This window comes from Dasypus novemcinctus, unplaced genomic scaffold (assembly GCF_030445035.2).
Source record: "Dasypus novemcinctus isolate mDasNov1 unplaced genomic scaffold, mDasNov1.1.hap2 scaffold_338, whole genome shotgun sequence".
NCBI classification, from domain to species: domain Eukaryota; kingdom Metazoa; phylum Chordata; class Mammalia; order Cingulata; family Dasypodidae; genus Dasypus; species Dasypus novemcinctus.
In genome coordinates this window covers 14382-32970 of record NW_026688302.1, presented here as the reverse complement: position 1 = coordinate 32970, position 18589 = coordinate 14382, and the positions used below count along the sequence as shown (strand labels likewise).

Here is an 18589-nt window from a genome sequence, read left to right as displayed (position 1 = left end):
AGCAACTTTGGCTCTGCCCGCCCGGTGCCCCACCCCAGCTGTAACTACCCCCCAAATCTCCAGTCCTTGCTAAAGGCCCGTGTGGGGACAAAATCGCGCCTGTGAGAACTGCAGAGTCAGAGACCAGGAGGAGGGGCAGGAAGGGAAGCTGAGGATGGAGGACCTCAGAGCGGCCCAGGGGCACCGGGTGGGCACAGCGCTGGGGGGCACGCGGCCTGCGGACCACCCGGGGGTCAGTACAGAGCGAGGGCTTAGCCGGGGACTGGAGGCGGCCGGGGGGCTGGCAGCTGCAGGGAGCCCGGGGGACGGTCCAGGAGTGGCCCCTGCAGAGGGGCGGCGAGGAGTCAGCCGAGGCTGGGTGAGCCCTCAGAGCTCAGGGCCAGCGCAGGGGCGCGTGGGGGCGAGCTCCTGCCTCAGGGCACCCACTTTTTCTCAAGAACTCATTCGGGAGCAGATGAAGCTCAGTGGCTGAGCGCCTGCTTCCCATGTTCAAGGTCCTGGGTTCAATCCCTCGAGGCTCCCAAAAAAAAAAAAACGCTTGGGGTGGGGGCTGGGGGGGACAGCTGGAAGTTCCAGAGGGGGGAGAACGAGAGGGTTACCCAGTTGGAGAATGGGAAAATGAGCGTCCCGGGAAGCGCGGCTCTGGGTGGTCAAGAACTTAGAGGCCAGTCAACGTGGCAAGGTTTTGGTCCAGAAAAAGCCGCTGCTTGGCCAGGGCGGGGACTGCGAGGCTGGTTTAGTTTCCCGGCGGGGGGACGGTGGGTGGACGGCAGGGGATGGCGGGTGGACGGCAGGGGACGCTGGCTCGTCTTCTAGCAGGCACAGGTCCAGGGTCTGGAGCAAGGCCACTTTCCCCGTCTCCGTCCCCGTCGGAGAAAGGCCTGCCCGACACCTGCTGCCCCAAAGGAGGCCTGCTGGGGGCGCGCTGTCCCGAGGCAGGGGTTCGGCCTCGTTGGGAGGCCCGGGGCGGTGGGCCTGGAGGCCTGGGTAAAGCCCCCCAAGACAGAGGAGGGCGCGAGGCGGGGGTTCCGGCAGAGCCGAGGGCTCCCGCGGCGGGAGGTGTGGGACCCCAGGGTCTGCTTCCGCTCAGCCCAGGTCCCGTGGGGGGACGGCTGGGTCCGGGGGACAGGACCCTGGCTGGGAGGGAGCAGGGTGGCAGTGGGGGTCAGACTAGCCAGGGAGGGCTGTGGATGGGCCGCCCGGTGGCTGACCCTGCGGTGGGGGGAGGCGGAGAGCCACGGAGAGGCGAGGGGCAGGCACGTCAGGGGCCCCCGCCCCGGGGAGCTGGCAGCGCCCACGCTGTGCCCGGCTGGGGGCAGGGCGGGAGGAGGCGGTGGCCGGGGATGGTGATGCCTGAGCCGGGCCCCGGCAGGTAGGCTCTGTCCCTGGGCACCCACCTGCGCCGGCTGTAGGGCCTGGTGCCGGGCAGATGCGGGCTGCGTTTCCAGGAGGTGCGTGCCCGCCAGCAGGGACTCGCCGGGGCCTGGGTAGGGCACAGCCTCCTGCCCCTGAGCCTCGGCTCTGGAAGGGCTGGGGACCCCCACCCTTTAAGGAAAAAGGGGTCAGGATACAAAGGGCCCTGCTGGGGGGCGAGCCGCCCACCCCTCTGAGGATGGTTAGACGGGGAGAGGGCTGGCCCTGCGGTGGCCCTGCGGTGCCCCTGTGTGCCCAGGCTCCTCGGGCCCTGGGGCGGGGACAGGCTGAAACATGCCCAAGGGGCTGCTTGCCGGGCTCCAGTGGCCCCCTTGGTCCTTCTTGGGGGGCCCCGGGGCCTCTCCACCCTTGGCAACCTGGGCCCTCAGGCCCCGCCCAGCGAGCCCCGCCCAGCGCACCCACAGAACCTGCCTCTGGGGGGCCAGGCAGGCTGGCTGCCCACTCCCACCTCAGCCCCAACAGCACCCACCCCACTGGCTTGGCGCCGGCACCGGGTCTGCTGGCAGGATGGCAGGGTGACCTGGGGTGGGGGTGGGGTGACACGGCCCCGGGGCCCCTGTGAAGGCTGGGCAGGAGGCCGGGGGTCCGGGGGCTCGTGGGTGCGTGGACTCTAGGGGCGGAGCCTGACCTGCAGGGCTGGACCTGCAGAGCCCCTCCCTGGGGGCTCTGGGAACCCTGGGGGCACACCCTGGGGGCGGTGCCCCTTCCCGGGGCTGGGTAGGTGGGGAGCGCCCACCCTCAAGGGGACTTGAGGGCCCAGCAGCTCCTTGGAGGCAACAAGGGAGGGGGGGGTCTCTCTGAACATCTCACCCAGCTCCCCCCAAAAGAGCCAGTGGGGGCTGCGGGGGGCTGCAGGGCAGGGACCCACTTTTTTCTGAGATCAGGAGGGACGCCCTCGGACCCGCTCCTTGCTCCGTGCCAGGGAAGGGGCGCCCTCCTCCCGGGGGGACGAGGCTGGAGCGTGCCACCCCTCCCCCCCACTCAAGCCAGCTCTCTTACCTGCTGTCCCCTTCACGGAGGAAACTGAGGCAGCCGCGTGGAAGCCCGGCCGACCCCGAGCTCGGGGCGCTCCTTCCCCGCCCGCGCGGGGAGCCTCTCAGCGCCCCCAGGACGCAGGGACGACGCGGAGCTCGGCGCGGGGCTGTGGCCCGCCTGCGCGGCCCGGCGGGGCCCGGGGTGGGGGGGACAGGGCTCGGGCAGGCCCCCCGCGCCTCACCTGGCTTCGCGGGGGCGCCGGGAGGGGCGTGGCTTCCCGGGCTCCGCGCCCCCGCGCGCTCTCCACCCCCTCCCGGGAGCTCTTCGCCGCGGGACCCGCTGGGGCCACCGCCCTGGACGCCGGTGCTCGGGCCCCGCCAGCAGAGCCCGGGCGGTGGGACCCGCCTCGGCGACCGCGGGTGCAGCCCCGCGCCCGAGCCCCGCGCGCCCCGACGCTTCCACAGCTGCTCGCGCCGCGCCCCCCGCCCCGAATCCCGCAGCGCCCAGACGCGGGGCCCCCCAGCCCTCCCGCAGGGCGGCGGCGGGACGCGCGTGGGTCGAGGACCCCGGGCGGCGGCCAAGGCCGCAGGGGGACCGCTCCCGCCTCCCTGCGGCCGCCCCCGCACCGCCCCCCTCCCCGCCCCCGTCCCGCCTCCGGTCTCCTCCCCGCTCGCCCCTCCCCGCGCGCTCTCGCTCCCCCGACTCCCCTGCCGCCGCGGGCTGCGCGCGGGAGCGGCTCCGGGCCACCGCGGACGAGGACGAGCGGAGCGGGCGGCGCGCCCCAGCCCGGCCCCCGGCCCCGCGCCCCGCAGCCGCGCTCCGCAGGGCGCAGCCTCCCCCGCCGCGGCCGGAGCGGGCACCGCAGCGGGGCGACTTGGCCAACTTCGGGGCGGACGGGCGGCGCGCGCCGCGGGGAGGCTGTCGCAGGGCGGCGGCCCGAGCGGGCGTCCCCCCACCTCCGCGCCAGGGTCGCTCGCGCCATGGGGCCCCAGCGCCGCCCCCGCCGCCCCGCGGGCCCCCCCCTCGCCTAGCCGACGGCGCGCGGCGCCATGGACCACCAGGAGCCCTTCTCGGCGCAGGCCACCGCGGCCATCGCGGCCGTCGTCACCTTCCTCATCGTCTTCACCATCTGCGGCAACGCCCTGGTCATCCTGGCCGTGCTGACCAGCCGCCCGCTGCGCGCGCCGCAGAACCTCTTCCTGGTGTCGCTGGCGGCCGCCGACATCCTGGTGGCCGCGTTCATCATCCCCTTCTCGCTGGCCAACGAGCTGCTGGGCTACTGGTACTTCCGGCGCACCTGGTGCGAGGTGTACCTGGCGCTCGACGTGCTCTTCTGCACGGCGTCCATCGTGCACCTGTGCGCCATCAGCCTGGACCGCTACTGGGCCGTGAGCCGCGCGCTCGAGTACAACTCCAAGCGCACGCCGCGCCGCATCAAGCGCGCCATCCTGGTCGTGTGGCTCATCGCCGCCGCCATCTCGCTGCCGCCGCTCGTCTACAAGGGCGACCCCGGCCCCCAGCCCCGCGGGCGCCCCCAGTGCAAGCTCAACCAGGAGGCCTGGTACATCCTGGCCTCCAGCGTCGGCTCCTTCTTCGCGCCCTGCCTCATCATGATCCTCGTCTACCTGCGCATCTACCTGATCGCCAGGCGCAGCCACCGCCGAGGCCCGGGAGCCCGCGGCAGCTCCGGGGAGGGGGCGGCGGGGCAGCCCCGCTCCCTTCCCACGGGGGCTCCGGCCCCGCTGCCCGCGGCCGCCGGATCACCGCCGAAGAGGCCAACGGACGCCCCGGGGCTGCAGGAGAGGGCGAGGTGCGGGAGACCCCGGAAGATCCCGGGGCGCAGGCCTCGCCGCCCGGCTGGCCCGCCCCTCCCGGCTCCGGCCAGGACCCTCCCGAGGGCGCCTGTGGGGCCCCTCCCCGGGGGGACACGGAGGAGCCGGGGCCTCCGGTGGCCGCCTCCCTGGCCTCGGCTCGCGGCCCGCGCCTGCCGCCCGGAGCCCGGGTGCTGGCCACCCTGCGCGGCCGGGCGCTCCTGGGCAGGGGCGCGGGCGCGGTGGGGGCGCGGTGGTGGCGGCGGGCGCAGCTGACGCGGGAGAGGCGCTTCACGGCCGTGCTGGCCGTGGTCATCGGCGTCTTCGTGCTCTGCTGGTTCCCCTTCTTCTTCAGCTACAGCCTGGGCGCCGTGTGCCCGCAGCGCTGCAGGGTGCCGCACGGCCTCTTCCAGTTCTTCTTCTGGATCGGCTACTGCAACAGCTCGCTCAACCCCGTCATCTACACCGTCTTCAACCAGGACTTCCGCCGCGCCTTCCGCAGGATCCTCTGCCGCCCCCGGGCCCACACGGCCTGCTGAGCGCAGCTGCCGCCGCCCTCTGGAGCTTGGCGCTGGGGCCGCCCTGCTTCCTGGCCCGCGAGGTGCCTGTCCCCCCGGGGTGCACCCTGGAGCCCCCTGGGAGGGGCGGGAGCAGGAGTGCCACCTGCAGGGGTCCGTTCGGAGCGTCCCCTTGCAGACCCGGCTGTGCAGGTCTCTTCTCCCCTCCCCACCGGAGCGCAGGACGTGCCCGAGGCCAGCCCAGAGCCCTGTCCCCCGAAGCCCACCCACGGGCGTCCCCGGCCTTCAGGACGCCGGCTCCCACAGGGGGGCTGGCCTGTGATGTTTTTGCTTCTTTCCCATCCTCTCCCCAGAGAGCAGGAAGTGGCCTTCCACTTGTCACGGAGACCTGTGGCTGAGAAGGAAGGCGGCTGGCCCGGAGACGCCCACCCCCCCAGGCACCCAGGGTGCCATCGGCCGGGGCGGGTGTGCTGGGCTGGCACTGACGCGGGGTCCCTCTCCTCCCCTGTCCCTGGCTCTTGGGTTTGAAGCTTCTTTAAAGGCCAGGCCCGTGGCCTGGGGTCCTCGGCCGGTGCCCCTCTGGGAGGCGGGTGGGCACGGGGCCGCCTCGGTGGGTGGTCTGGGGGCCTGGCGCCGGCCTCGACGGGAGGTCTCAGATCACTCGCATTCACCCTTGCCTAAACTGGGCGACAATAGCTTGCCGCCTACTCGGGGAGATGACAGGCTCTGCAGAAAGCTTTGTGCTCCGCGGGGGATGCACCAGAGAGCCCGAAAGTGTGGTTATCCGCTGACATGAAAGTTCCCTCTCTGCGGGCTCACCGCCGCCTGCTCCCGTCGACTTCCGTCTGGGCCTGCCCCGAGCTGGACGCGGCGAGTGGCAGGCAAGGGCTCTTTGAGTTACCGGGTCTCTTGGAGAATGTGCCCTTGTGTCTGCAGAGGTCTGTGCTATTCTGCATGACAGCTTCTCGACGTTTCACCTGCAACGCCAAGCAGGGTTCTGTGGCTGGGGTCCCCCAATGGGAGCTAAGGCTTTTGTCATCAGGCAGGCAAACCGTCTCCCCAAGATAAGCTAAAAATACCCGTGCCCTGGAAACGGTCTGGGATGAGAGGCTGTGGCAGGTGCAGGGGCTGGAGCAGGTGAGCGGCCCCCCGGGCTCCGGAGAAACCTCCCAGCAGGGTGCCGCGCAGCCCCCTGAGCCCCAGACGGGTCCCTGTCGACCCCGAGTCCTGCCTCGGGGGGTGCCGGCAAGCGCGCGGCTCCAGGGCCCCCCCCACCTCCCCGCTGAGAACCCGGTTCTGGAGCCCGGGGTGGGGGGCCTCCCTGCTTCCCTGGGGTGGGGGGCCGGCCTCGGGGCTCAGCGCCTTCGGCCGGTGGGCGCCGCGGGGCTTAGCGGGCAGGGGCTGTTGGTGCTCACATGGGCTGCCGGACCTGGGTGGAGGGCTGTCCCCGGCTTCTGTGGTCAGTGAGGTCAAGGCGCCGCCCGGCAGGGAGGGGCTGGGCGGATGTGGTGTGGGGAGGGGCTGGCCGGTGACATCCGCCGGGGTCTTGTGGTGCCCTGGGGACCCCGGGGACCCGGCCCTGCTGCCTGTGGCTCTCCCTGTTGTGACATGCCTGTGTCTAGAATCTGACCTATTTTATCAATAAAGGATATTTTGTAATAAGCAAGCTGTGTCCTCGCTGCCCACGGCTGCCAGGGGGCGAGTTCCTAGCTGCTGGCATGGTGGGGTCGGCAGGGCCCCGATGGCAGGGGCTCCCCCCCAGGGCCTGGTCCGCACTGGCCGGCCTGCCTCCTCTGTCCACACCGTCAGGAGCCCGTGGGGTGACGGGGGAGGGCTTCCCGGGGGAGGCGGCCCTTGGCTAGGTCTTCAGGGAAGGGCAGGAGCTCACCAAGATGAGGGCGTGCCGTGAGGGGCAGCGCAGGCAGGGCGTCGTGACCGGCCAACTTGACGGTCGGAGAGTCGGTCCAGGTTAGCCCTGGTGGGGCAGCGGGTGGACGAAGGCAGGGGCGTGGGGCGGGGGCAGGAGAGCTGGCCCCCTGGTGTGCCCCGGGCCTCCCGCCGCGAGGCCGCCCGTGGAGCTGGACGCCGGCAGGCTGCTGCCCCTGGGGCCCGGGGCGGGCTGTGCAGAGCCAGCCCCCTGCCCGGCCTGGTCCGGTGCCCGAGCCCCTGCCCCCACCTTGGCCCAGGAGCCGAGAGGCCACGTGCCAGCCCCACGCTTTTTTGGGGCCGGGGCTTCTACCAGGGGTGTGTGAACCCCGCGGCTCTGAGGGCTCCGGGGGCGGGGGCTTCACAAGGGGCTCCCTGCCCTGGGGACCCCTTCTCCTCCCGCCAGCCTGGGCGCCCACTCCTATTAGTGGGCCAGGGGCCGCCCTTTGCTATCCTGGAGCCTGTCTGCAGCCCCGCTGTGTCCTCCCGTTGATGTATTATCCTCTCTACCCGGAGGTGTTAGCATAGGCCCGTTGCATTCATGGGAAACTGAAACCCAGCAGGTGCGACCACACTGCCTCCCTCTGCCTAAGGGTCTGTGGTGGCGGTGGTGGCTCTGGGGGCGGGGAGAAGGTGCCCCCCCCTCCGGAGCGAGCAGCAGAAAGTTCTCTTGGAGCTGGACTGTTGGCAATCCAGTCTCTCACTTAATCGGCACAAACTTGCTAGGCATGGCCATTTTACAGAAGAGGAAACTGAGGTTCAGGGTCACCCAGCTGGGTCCACAAACCACAAAACCACAAAATCCAGGTGCAGGAGAATTGCAGCTCCATCTCTGGCGCCTGCTCTTGTTCAGTGGCTCTGGCCACGTGGGGATTCTAGAGCTGCATCTAGCTGGATTCTGTGGGAGGCAGTGCTGTGATCGATTGTTCATGTCTGTCCCTGGCACGGAAAGGGGAGGTGATGGTTTGTGTGTCATGGGCTTCCCCTTCCTGACACTCGGAATTTCATTATAGAGGAGACTGAGGTCCAGAGTAGGGGGACTTGCCTCAGCCCCCACCCAGGCCCCTGGTTTCCTGGCCCTGTGCCCACCACACGCCTTCCTGCTGGAGGAATTGTCACCACACTCAAGGAGCAGTGGGCCCACGTTTGGGAAACCGTTGCTGACGCCCACCCTGTGCCGGGGCCTGTGTTAAGCTCCTCCCCATTTTGCTACCTTGTTCCGGTCTCAGATGAGGAAACTGAGGCGCAGCGTGTCCCAGGGACTCGACCAGGGTTACACGGCTAACAGTGGTGCAGCTGGGCTGGACCCAGGCCTCTGCTCCTGATCCCCTCCTGAGTAGGACCCGCTGTTGCCTTTGCCCTGAGCCCACCCGAGGGCTGGAGAGCTGACAAGACGCCTGGAGCAGCACAGAGGGGGCCGTGCACCCCTCCTGCCCGGGGTAAGCTGCCCACGCCAGGGAGGCGAGGGGGACGGGAGGCGCAGGGAGGCCGGGCAGCTCGCCAGGCGGACGGGCGCTCTCTAGGCCGGGCACATCTGCCTGCCCGAGGCCCTTTCTCAAGAATTCTTCTTGGGAGTGTCCCTGGTCCTCACCTGCACAGGAGGCCCCGCCCAGACCCCAGCCTCTGCCTGAGTCTCCATTTGGGGAGGGGGTGCTGGAGGGGGTGGGGCCCTGCCCAGTTACCACCTGCCGATCGGGGCTGCTGCGGCAGGCAGGAGGCGTCTGGGCTGTGCTTGGAGATCCTGGCCCGGGCCGCAGGACCGGGGGGCCTCCCCGCAGTGAAAGCCTTGCCCCTGTCCCGCTCTGCCCCACCCCCCGGCCGGCCACTCTTGGGCAGGTCCCAGCTTTCTCTGGACCTCGGTGTCCTTGCCTGCCCACGAGGGGGTCGGGCCCCGGGGCCCTTGGAGCTGACCAGGTGTCCTTAGAGTCGGACCTGGGGATGCACAGTGGCGAGAGGCACGATAAGGGCAGCTCTGGTTATCGGGGCAGTGCCGGGCTCTGGCCGGCTCACAGATGGGGAAACTGAGGCCGCAGGAGGCTGCAGGACATCCCCCCTAGGGGGCTCAGGGTAGCTGGCCTCGGTGTGGGACCACCCTCCACCCCCGGCCCAGCAGAGGCCCCTTGGGTCTCCCTTGCAGACCCTGGGGTAGCTTGGCCCAAGGCTGGCACCCAGGCCCAGCAGCCCCCACCCACCCCCAAGGGCCCGAGCTGCTGCGGAGGCGGGAGGGAGCAGCTAAAATTAGACGCTGGGACCCTGCGCGCCACATCCGCTGCTGCCCGGCCAGGGCGGGAGGGAGTGGACGTCAGTGCCCTCCCCGCCCCAGGCGACGCCTCTGCCCTTGACTGGAGTTGCCACACGGGCAGCCGTGATCGCAGGGCCTTCGAGGGGCGGCCCCCCTGCGAGGACCCCCCCGCCTGCCCCCCCCCCCCGCCTCAGGCGCCCTCTCCCCTCTCCTCTCCCCTCCCCTCCCTCTGCCTCCCGCTGCCCCCTGACTTCTGCCTCTGCGGCGAGACAGGCCAGCGGGCCGCGGATGAGCAGTGGCTGCAAGGGACAGGAAGAGCCTGGAGGCCAAAAGAGAGCCTCCTCCCTGGAACCTCAGCTATTTCTGGCCCCCGCTGCTGCCCCCTGGGGCCCCTGGCTCTCTGGCGGGGGGTGGGGACGGAGGGGGTGGTGGTGGGGGATGGTGGGGGTGGGCGGTTCTGGCCCCCGAGGTTCCAACCTGGACAGGGGAGGGCCAGTCTTCCTCACTTGATGGAACCCCCCCCGGGACCTTGGGGCCACGTCAAGAGGAAGAGGGCCGCCGCAGAGGGGTCCAGGGCCCCGCGCCCGTTTCCGGTGCAGCTGCAGCCGCAGGAGGGAGCGTGAGAGGCGCGCAGGCCCTGGACGCGGGGGAGTCCAGGGGAGCCTGGCTGGGGGCTGCGGAGTCCCCAGGGGCTTTGGCGAGCTGTCCTGGCAGCGGGTCCAGGCAGCCGGGGTCCCCCCCACGGGGCCGGGCCGCAGCGGGGGAGCCGCGGCCGGGCGCTGCTGAAGGACGGCCCCCGCCATGGCAGGAGGGCACGCAGGCTCCGGTCCCACAGGGCCACCGAGCTGCTGGTGACCCAGGCACACCCTGCCCTCCGGGGCCTCAGGTGCCTCCCTGTCGGATGAAGGGGCTGCGGGGAGGAAGGGGGAAACCGAGGCAGCGGCTGCCCGCCTTTCCTGCCTACCCGTGAGCCTAGCGCTGGGATCCGCAGGGCCGGGGTGCCGAGCCCCCCACCCCAAGCCCCCCAGACCCTGCCCCGTGAAGCGTCCAGGACACAGCTCCCCCCACTGCCCCCTCCCACCCCAGGACACGCCCCTGCGGCACTGCCCTGTCCTGTCCTTGACACCTGTGCCCGGGGAAACCCAGGGGGAGTGACCCGCAGGGACAGCTCGAAAGTCGTGTCGCCGTGTCCCGCCAGGCGGCTGGGAGCCGGGGACACGGGCCCAGGTGGGGGGCCGCCCTGTCGGGGGGCAGCGCTGAGGACTGCGGGCTGGAGGCGGTGTCTGCAGGGAAGGCCAGGAAGGGGGTCCTGGGGGACAGCGGGGCAGGGAGAGGGGGTCCTCCGAGCCGGCAAGCAGGGGAGGGGCTCCTGGAAAGGTCACTCCCGGGGGGCGGGTCTAGAAGGATGGGAGAACATGCGGCCCCAGGGTGACCGGCCTGCGGCCCTGGGGGCAGCCTGGAGGGGGCTCGGGGCGGGGGGCGATCTGCCCAGCGAGCTCCCCAGCGAGGGGCGGCCCGGCCTGCGCCCCGAGGCGGGGCCCCGGCTCTGGGAACGCGGTTCTGATGTGGTGTTTTGTTTGTTTTTCCACATTTCCTGGAGCAGTTCCGCTGGAAGAGTCCTGCCTGGCCTCGGCCGAGCTGGAGGCAGGAGCACTGACCGCGCGGAGCCGGGGGAGCACCGGGGCGTCCTGGGGGTGGGCTCGGAGCGTGGGAGAGTCGGCGGGCTGGACGGCGGGCACGGGCGGGGGGCACGGCTGGCATGGCCTGGAGGCAGCACGGCAAGCACACTGGCCCCAGCTGAGCCTGGCTCCGTCGCCATCCGGCTGTGTGGCCTTAGGCGAGCCACTAAGCCTCTCTGAGCCCCGATTTCCTTGCCCCTAAATCGGACTGCTGTTTGCTACTTGAAGGCTGGTGAGGTGCTCCGAGGTAGCGGCGACCTTGGAGATGTCCCCGTAGACATCAGGACTGACGGCCGTGTGTTGGGGTCACTCCTCTGGAAACCCCGGCCCTGTGAGGGCCCCTGGTGGAGGAGGGTGGGCCCCGGGCCCTGGGATCAGTCGCCCCCACCGCCCCCCGCCCCGCGCTTCCCAAGCCGGTCCTCGGAGCGCTGCGTGGGGTGCTCCCAGCGCGCCGCCAGGAGGAGCGGGCCGCGGGCCGCTGTGTCCACGCCTGCTGCGTGCCGTGGCGGCTTCCGTGACGGCGCCCGGGCGGGGCGTGGTGGGGCCGGCGGCCTCTCCAGGGCAGGGCTCGGGGGCCGGCGGGCGCGCTGGCCGCAGGTCCCTGGAGGCTCCTGGCCTGGCCCTTGCTGCTGTGAGGGACCCAGTCGGCGGGGAGGGGCTCCCAGGGCCAAACGTCAGCGCCAGGAGGACCCCAGGGGCCTGAGAGCGGCCGAGGGGCAGGCGGCTGGGCCAGGGGGCAGCGGGGGGCCTGGGGCGGCCCTGGGCCGAGCTGGGGGGGAGGCTGGGGTAGGGATGCGGGGTGCGGGGCGGGCTTCCCTCAGGGGTGTGTACGGCAGGGCAAGGGTGGCCGCAGAGCCGCCCAGGCCACGTGGGAGGCAGCCACGAGGAGGGGTGACCACGAGAAGCAGTGACCACGTGGTGCGACACGAGGAGAGGTGGCCATGAGGGGGATGGCCACGAGGAGGGGTGGCCATGAAGAGGGGTGGCCGCAAGGAGGGGTGGCCCCGTGGTGTGACCACGAGGAGAGTGACCACGAGGAGGGGTGGCCACGAGGAGCCAGCCTTCTGTGCTGCCCGCGTCCGCTCTGAGGGTGGACACTGTTGCCCGGTGGTCACAGGCAGGGCACCCGACTCCGCCTGCAGCCCCTCCTGACAGCACCGGGGCCCCCTCTGCGCCCGCCCGCTTCCGGGGCCCCCCTGCCGGCTTTCGTTTTCCTGCTTCGCTCATCCGCGCGGACGCAGCACATTTTCCACTCATGTGTCTTTTCTGTGTCCCTCGGGAAAGCTCCCCGAGGCCGGAGCCGCCTCCTCACGCCACATCCCGGGAGCCTGGCTCTCGTCCTCCGCAGGCGCCGAAGTGTCCCTGGACACACAGTGACACGCGGAAGCCACGCCGGTGGGGCCCGGGGCTGGGCGGAGCCGCCAGGGCGTTTGAAGGGGCGGCCCAAGCTCTCGCTGAAGGAGCGCGTTCCGAGGGGACTCGCCCACGGCCGGGAGGGGACAGAGGTTCCCCTAGCCGGGTGCCCTTGCTGCCCCCTGTGGCGCCAACCACGAGTGGAGGGCAGGGCGGCGTGGGGCTGTGCCTCCCAGCTGTGCTGCCCGGGGGCTCCTGCACCTTCGGAGGTGACCTCGGGGGCAGGGGACAGGGCGGGGTGGGCCCAGGGCCGGTGGCCTCGGGGGCTCGCCCTGCTCTGGCAGCAGCCTACTCAAAATAAGTGGGGGAAGAGGCTGTGGCTTGGGCAGTTGGGCGCCCGCCTACCACAGGGGAGGTCCAGGGTTCAGTTCCCTCCTACAGAAGACGAGTGAGACCGCGGGAGCATGCAAGGGGGGTGGTGAGAAATAAATAAAAGAAATCTTAAAAAAATGTGGGGCTGTCAGGGTCTCCTGGCTCCAGGAAATGGGGAAGGAGTGGGTGCCAGGAGCAGGCCTCGGCTGCAGGGGGAGGGCGGGGAGGGGAGCCTGCTCGCTGACCTCCCTCTGGCCTGAGCTCTGGCCGCTGTCCCTGGGTCGTTGAGGGGTGCTTGTCCCGGGGCCCGTGGCCTCCCAGCACCTCGCTTCCTGTGCGCGCCCCTGACGCCCTGTCGGTGGGGGGTGGGGTGGGAGAAGGCCCTGTCTGGAGGAAGAGAATAGGGGGGGCGCACCCCTTCCACGCCCAGCCCCCCCAATCTGCGGGGGCGGAGCCTGGGCCTGGCGGTGCAGGGGCCCCACGGGTCACGCAGCTGGTGGCGCGGAGCCACGGCAGAGCCCAGGACCCAGGCGCAGGCGCAAACCCGCGTGCCCCCACCCCAGGGCCCGGGGAGGAAGGGGCAGGGGCGCCTCGAGGGGCCTGCAGCACCTGCCAGCCCTGCGGGAGCCCCTGGACCTGGGCGAGTCTGGGGGGCCGGCCACTCCTGGCCGCGGGGCTCACGGGCCGCGGGGCAGGGCCCCTGGTGCCGGCCCCCTGACTCGGGTCTGGGGTCTCCTTCCCGCCTCTCCACGGGCTCTCCTGGCCCGGCCTGGGCGCCCCCACTAGGCCTCCTGGACTCCTCCCCAGTCCTCAGCCCGGGCAGCCCTGTGGGGTGCCCCGACCACTCCAGAGGTCACGGCCGCGACCCTGCGGCGGGAAGGGGTGTTGGGAGGCGGGCGAGGGCCCTTTCTCCTTCCGCCGCCGCCTCTCCTCCTGCTTCACCAGCTCCGCTTGGGACGAAGTCTCTAGAAGGGCTGCAGCGCCCCCGCCAGTAAAGGCTCCTTCACAGACATCCGTGCACACGCTCACAAGTGCACACACACACACATGCACTCACACACACACCTGCACACACACCCGCACAAGTGCACGCATGCACATGTACACACACTCACACCTGCACACACACCGCACAAGTGCACGCACACACACGTACACACACCTGCACAAGTGCACGCACACACATGTACACTCACACACCTGCACAAATGCACGCACACACACACCTGCACAAGTGCATGCACACTCACGCACACACTCACACACATGCACACACTCACACGTGCACACGCTCACACGCCTACACGCTCATGCACACACCCTTCTTCACCCCCCCCAGCGGCAGGCCTCCCCCGGGCTCCCCGCTCCCTGTGCTTCACCCCCCGGGTCTGACGCCTGGGGCCGCTTCCCACCCTGGTTCAGAGCCCCCCAGAGCCCCCGTCTCCCTGGGGCCAGCCAGAGCCCGGCAAGGGGCCTGAAGGCCAGTGGAGGGCCAGCGTCTCAGGCCACAGGCGTCCCCCAGGGGGGCATGTGCCCCGGGCCCTCCCCTGCCCAGGCCGGGCCCTCCACCCCCCACCCCACCCCCCGCTGCACTGGGGCGCCCACCCCCAGCCAGGCACTCTCAGTGGCGTGTCCGGGGCCCTGTGGGGTGAGGCCAGGGCCCCGGCGACGGATGCGAGGGGCGGCTGCACATTGGGGTTGTGGCGGGAGCTGGGGGGGGGGGGCCTTGGCCCGAGACCCCCTAACAGACAGCCGGGCCCTGCAGCGCCCACTAGACGAGTGCCCCAGTCCCCCCCCCGATTCGGAGTGTCCCGGATGTTGCCGGCCTCCCCGGGCCTGGGGCTGCCCCCGAGAGCCCCCTCCCCACTGACCCCACCCCACTGTTCCCCAGCGGTTACCCTGAGGCCACAGCCATTGTCATGACGACACATGACTCAGCCTCAAAGCCCTGCTGGCGGGGCTGGGGCGGCCTGCAGCTGCCTGGCCCCTCTGCGTCCCCGGCACCCCCTCCCTGTCCTGGGGCTCCCCAGCTGGCCCTTCCTTCTCCCCGTCCACTTGGGTCTCCAGAGCTGTCCCCAAGCTCCGGGTGTCTGGCATCTTCTGGGGTCCTGTTTGCCCTGCGCGGCTGTGGCTCCCCGCCTCCTCTGTCCACCTGTCTGTCTCTAGCCCCTCTGCCTGTCCTTGGTAGGGACAGTGTGGAGTTGGGAGGGGGCCTTGGGGAGCGCTGGGCTCTCTGGCGGGGGCGAGGGGCACCTGGGGGTGTGTGACCCCCTCCAGAGCCCCCGGCCTGTCCCCGCAGTGGCCGGGAAAGCCAGAAGAGTGGCGAGAGCCGCCCCAGCCCCACCCCCCCGGGCCTGTCCCCCGCCGGCTCTCACGGCCCCCGGGACCTTGCGCCCTTGGCCGGCGCTGGCTGCAGGCGGCCGGGGCAGCGCGTCCTCCCAGCTCAGGGCCAGGAAGCGCAGGCAGAGGCCACACGGGGCCACGGGCTGGAAAAGCCCCGTCCCACAGCACTGTCCCCAGCCGGGGCGGCAGCCGCAGCGTCACGCGCTGGCGCAGGACCGGGCCCGGCTCAGGGCTCCTCTGGCCCCCCACGGCCCCTGCAGGGTGCACGGAGGCCCCGAGACGCGTTCCCAGCGTCCTCTCCAGGGACAAGGGCTGGATGTGCACCCCCCAGCCGGGGGCGTTTGGGGCACCAGGGCCGGGGACCGTGTGGCCTGGTGGGCACAGAGCCCAGTCACCAAGGGTCCACAGGCCTTGGGGCTCCCGCCGGCCTCCTGAGAGCGCCCCCGGCCCTGGGACTGGCTCCTGGGGGACGGGGGAGGGGAGGGCGGAAGGCTTAGCCGCGGGGGGGGGGAGGCTGTGGGCGCCTGCACCCGGCTCCCCCACCCCGGGCCGGCCGGGAGCACCCACGGCCCTTCTCGCCTCGTCCCTGGAGAGCAGCTTGGGTTGGAACACGCTGTCCCGGAGAGCGGCCGTCGGGGTGATGCACGGTGGGTTATTTTTAACAGCCTCATGACAGAAGCCTCCTCCCGGCCAGGGACGGCCCGAGGGCGGCGGCTGCTGGGACCCAGGCCCCCGCCCCCCTCATCCTTAGGGCCTTGAGTCCCCGCCCGCCCTGCGGCAGGCTCTGGGCTCGGCAGGCCGCCCCTTGCCGTCCACGTCTCGGGGGCTCTGGCAGGCAGGGGCTCAGGAATGCTCTAGAAGCTCAGCGCCATGTGGGGACAGGGGGGCCGCCCCGCCTGCCAGCCCTCGGCCCCCTCCTGCTTCCTCCAGAGAAGGAGCCCCCGCCCCTTCAGCCTGAGCTGGGGCCCCCTGCCTCCGGCCACTGTGGAATGTCTTTTCTTGTACTTCTTGGCCGCTCATGCATCTTCTATGGAGAAATGTCTATTCACGCCCTTTGTCGGTTACAAAAGTTGGAGTGTCTTTTTGTCATTGAATTGTCAGGGTTCTTTATTTTTTATTTTTAAAGATTTATTTATTTTTATTTATTTATTTCCCCTCCCCTCCCCCGGTTGTCTGTGTCTTTCTGCTGCGTCTTGTTTCTTTGTCTGCTTCTGTTGTCGTCAGTGGCACGGGAAGTGTGGGTGGCGCCATTCCTGGGCAGGCTGCTCCCTCCTTCGCGCTGGGCGGCTCTCCTTACGGGGTGCACTCCTTGCGCGTGGGGCTCCCCTACGCGGGGGACACCCCTGCGTGGCAGGGCACTCCTTGCGCGCATCAGCACTGCGCATGGGCCAGCTCCACACGGGTCAAGGAGGCCCGGGTCTTGAACCGCGGACCTCCCATGTGGTAGACGGACGCCCTAACCACTGGGCCAAAGTCTGTTTCCCAAGGGTTCTTTATATATTCTGGATCCTAGACCCTTATCAGACACTTGAGTTGCAAATACTTTCTCCCATTCTGTCGGCCGTCTTTTCACTTTCTTCGTAGTGTCCTTTGAGGTACAGAAGTTTATAATTTTAATGAAATCCAATGAATCTGCTTTTTTATTTAATTGCTTGTGCTTTTGGTGTCATATCTAAGAAATCATCACCAAGTCCAAGGTCATGAAGACTTACACCTGTTTTCTTCTAAACTTTTGTGGCTTTAGCTCTCACATTCGGGTCTTTGGTGCATCCTGGGTTTGTGTGTAAGGTAGGGGTCCTCCTTCATTCTTTTGTAGCGGCTGCCAAGTTTCCCCAGTACTGCCTGTCGACGCAGCTTGGGGGGACTCTAGATGCATGCGCCTCGGTTCTCTTCCCTGGGTCTGTGCAGCCGGCCCTGTGCCAGAACCACCCTGCTTTAACTGGAAAATGTATTTCATTCCCCGAGGACACCTCAGCCTGCCCCAGGGCCCATGCACTTGCTGCTCTCTTTGTCCAGAGCGTGCTTCCCTAGAGTGTCACATTGCTCCTTTTTATCATCACATTCTGGAAGCGTCTCGGTACGGAGGCCTCCCTCATCACTCGCCACCACGCCACCCACTTCCTTTTCTTCCCAGGACTTTGAATTTGTAAACCCCAGGAGAACAGAGTCTTCTGTTGTAGGCACTGGGCATAAAGCATTTGCACATATGAGGCCCTTAAAAAATTTTCTTTTAAAGGATTTATTTTTGTTTCTTTCTCTCCCATTCCCCCTCCCCCCCAGTTGTCTGCTCTCTCTGTCCATTCGCTGTGTGTCCTTCTGTGTCTGCTTCTATCCTTATCAGCAGCACCGGGAATCTGTGTTTCTTTTTGTTGTGTCATCTTGCTGCGTCAGCTCTGTGTGTGTGTGGCGCCATTCCTGGGCAGGCTGCGCTTTCCTTCGCGCTGGGCGGCTCTCCTTACGGGGCGCACTCCTTGCCCTGGGTGTGAACCCTGCTTGCTTGGGGGGGCCTTGCTCTCCTGGGGGGCCCTGCTCGCCTGGGGGGCCCTGCTCGCCTGGGGGGCCCTGCTCGTCTGGGGGGGCCCTGCTCGCCTGAGGGGTCCTGCTCACCTGGGGTGGGCCCGGCCCTGCTCTGACGCGAGGACCGCGGGGAAGGCCTCAGCAGAGGCTGAGCCGAGAGGCAAAGTCCGAGGTGGTTCCCACCTTTCGTGCCAGCACCCGGGACGACCGTCGCTCCCGGCAACGCGGAGGTCCAGTGGGCCTCGGGTGGACACCAAGACCACGGGCCCCTCTCCACGGGGTGCCCGAGAGCCCCCGGCGCCGTGAAGCGGAGGCCGGGACGTGGGCCTGCGCGCGGGAGGTGAGTGGTGGGCCCTGGGTACGGAGCCCCCCGCCATGGCGCAGCCGCCCCAGGGGCCTCGGCCAGCCGTTCGCGCACGAGGGACGGGAGTCCGGGAGGGGCAGCGGCTCGGCGGGGGCGCGGCTCGCGCACCAGGCCCACCGCCCCGACTGTGGCCCACCCGTCCCCCGCAGGTCCCTCCAGCTGGGGGCAGAGGCGCGGCAGAGGAGGGGCTCCCAGGGCGGGTGCTTCCCACGTCCACACCCCAGAGTCGAGGCCGAATCCCAAGGAAGGCGGCGGGCCCTCCCCCCCCGGCCTCCCCCCTTCCTGCCCCCTCCCCCCCTCGTGGCCTGGCCGCCCCCTCCCGCCGGCCTCCTTGCCGCCCCCCAGCTGCCGGCTCTGCCGGCCTCGCTTCGGGGTCCTGCTGGCCGCCCCGCCGGTGGAAGGCAGGGGTCCCATTTCCCAGCAGCCGTGGGGCGCGGGTACCCGCGATGAGTCATGGGGCGAGGTCAAGGGTGGACGAGCCGGCAGCTCTGGTCAGGGTGGGGCCGGGCCAGTCCACGGCGCCTCGTCCAGCAGCCGGCAGGGGCTGTCCAAGGGGAGGCCGGGGGGGGCAGGCGGCCTGGACGCTGCGGGAAGCACTGCCACGCGCCCCCCAGCCACGCGGGGTGGGGGCGCTGACCCCGGGGAGCGCCCTCTGCTTCCCCTGCCGCACCCCGCGTGCCGGGGGAGAGCCGGGGCCTGGGGCTTGAGCACCTGGACGTGGCCCAGAAGCTCCGCTGGCGCGAACGGGCTGCTGGGAAGGCGGTCCCCGCAGGGCGCGGCACTCTGGGCCGGCGGCTCCTGGCTGGCCTGAGCGGTGGCCCAGCGCCTGGGACGACCGGAACGTGCTCACGGTCCCTTGGTCCCACTGTGCCCGCCTCGTGGCTGCCCACCCCCTCCTCCCACACCGTGCAGCCTCCCCTCGGCCGCCCCCTGGGGTGGGGCTGGGGCGTCCTGCTGGGTGCCCCTGTGAGATGGGGTGGCGGGGAGTGAGCACTGGAGCAGGAGTCCAGAGTCAGCTCTTGGCCAGCTCCACGCTGAGCCCAGGGGCCGCTCCC

The 18589-nt window shown here is 70.2% G+C and overlaps 1 protein-coding gene across 1 annotated transcript; it reads left to right on the top strand.

Annotated features, from left to right (window-relative positions):
* Positions 1 to 3052: 3052 nt before the first annotated feature.
* Positions 3053 to 6400, top strand: LOC101418132 (alpha-2B adrenergic receptor). Its single transcript, XM_004474616.5, is given in 2 exon segments — positions 3053 to 4124; positions 4127 to 6400. Coding segments are annotated over 2 exon segments (1299 nt in total). The 5' UTR covers positions 3053 to 3458; the 3' UTR covers positions 4760 to 6400.
* The last annotated feature ends 12189 nt before the right edge of the window (positions 6401 to 18589 follow it).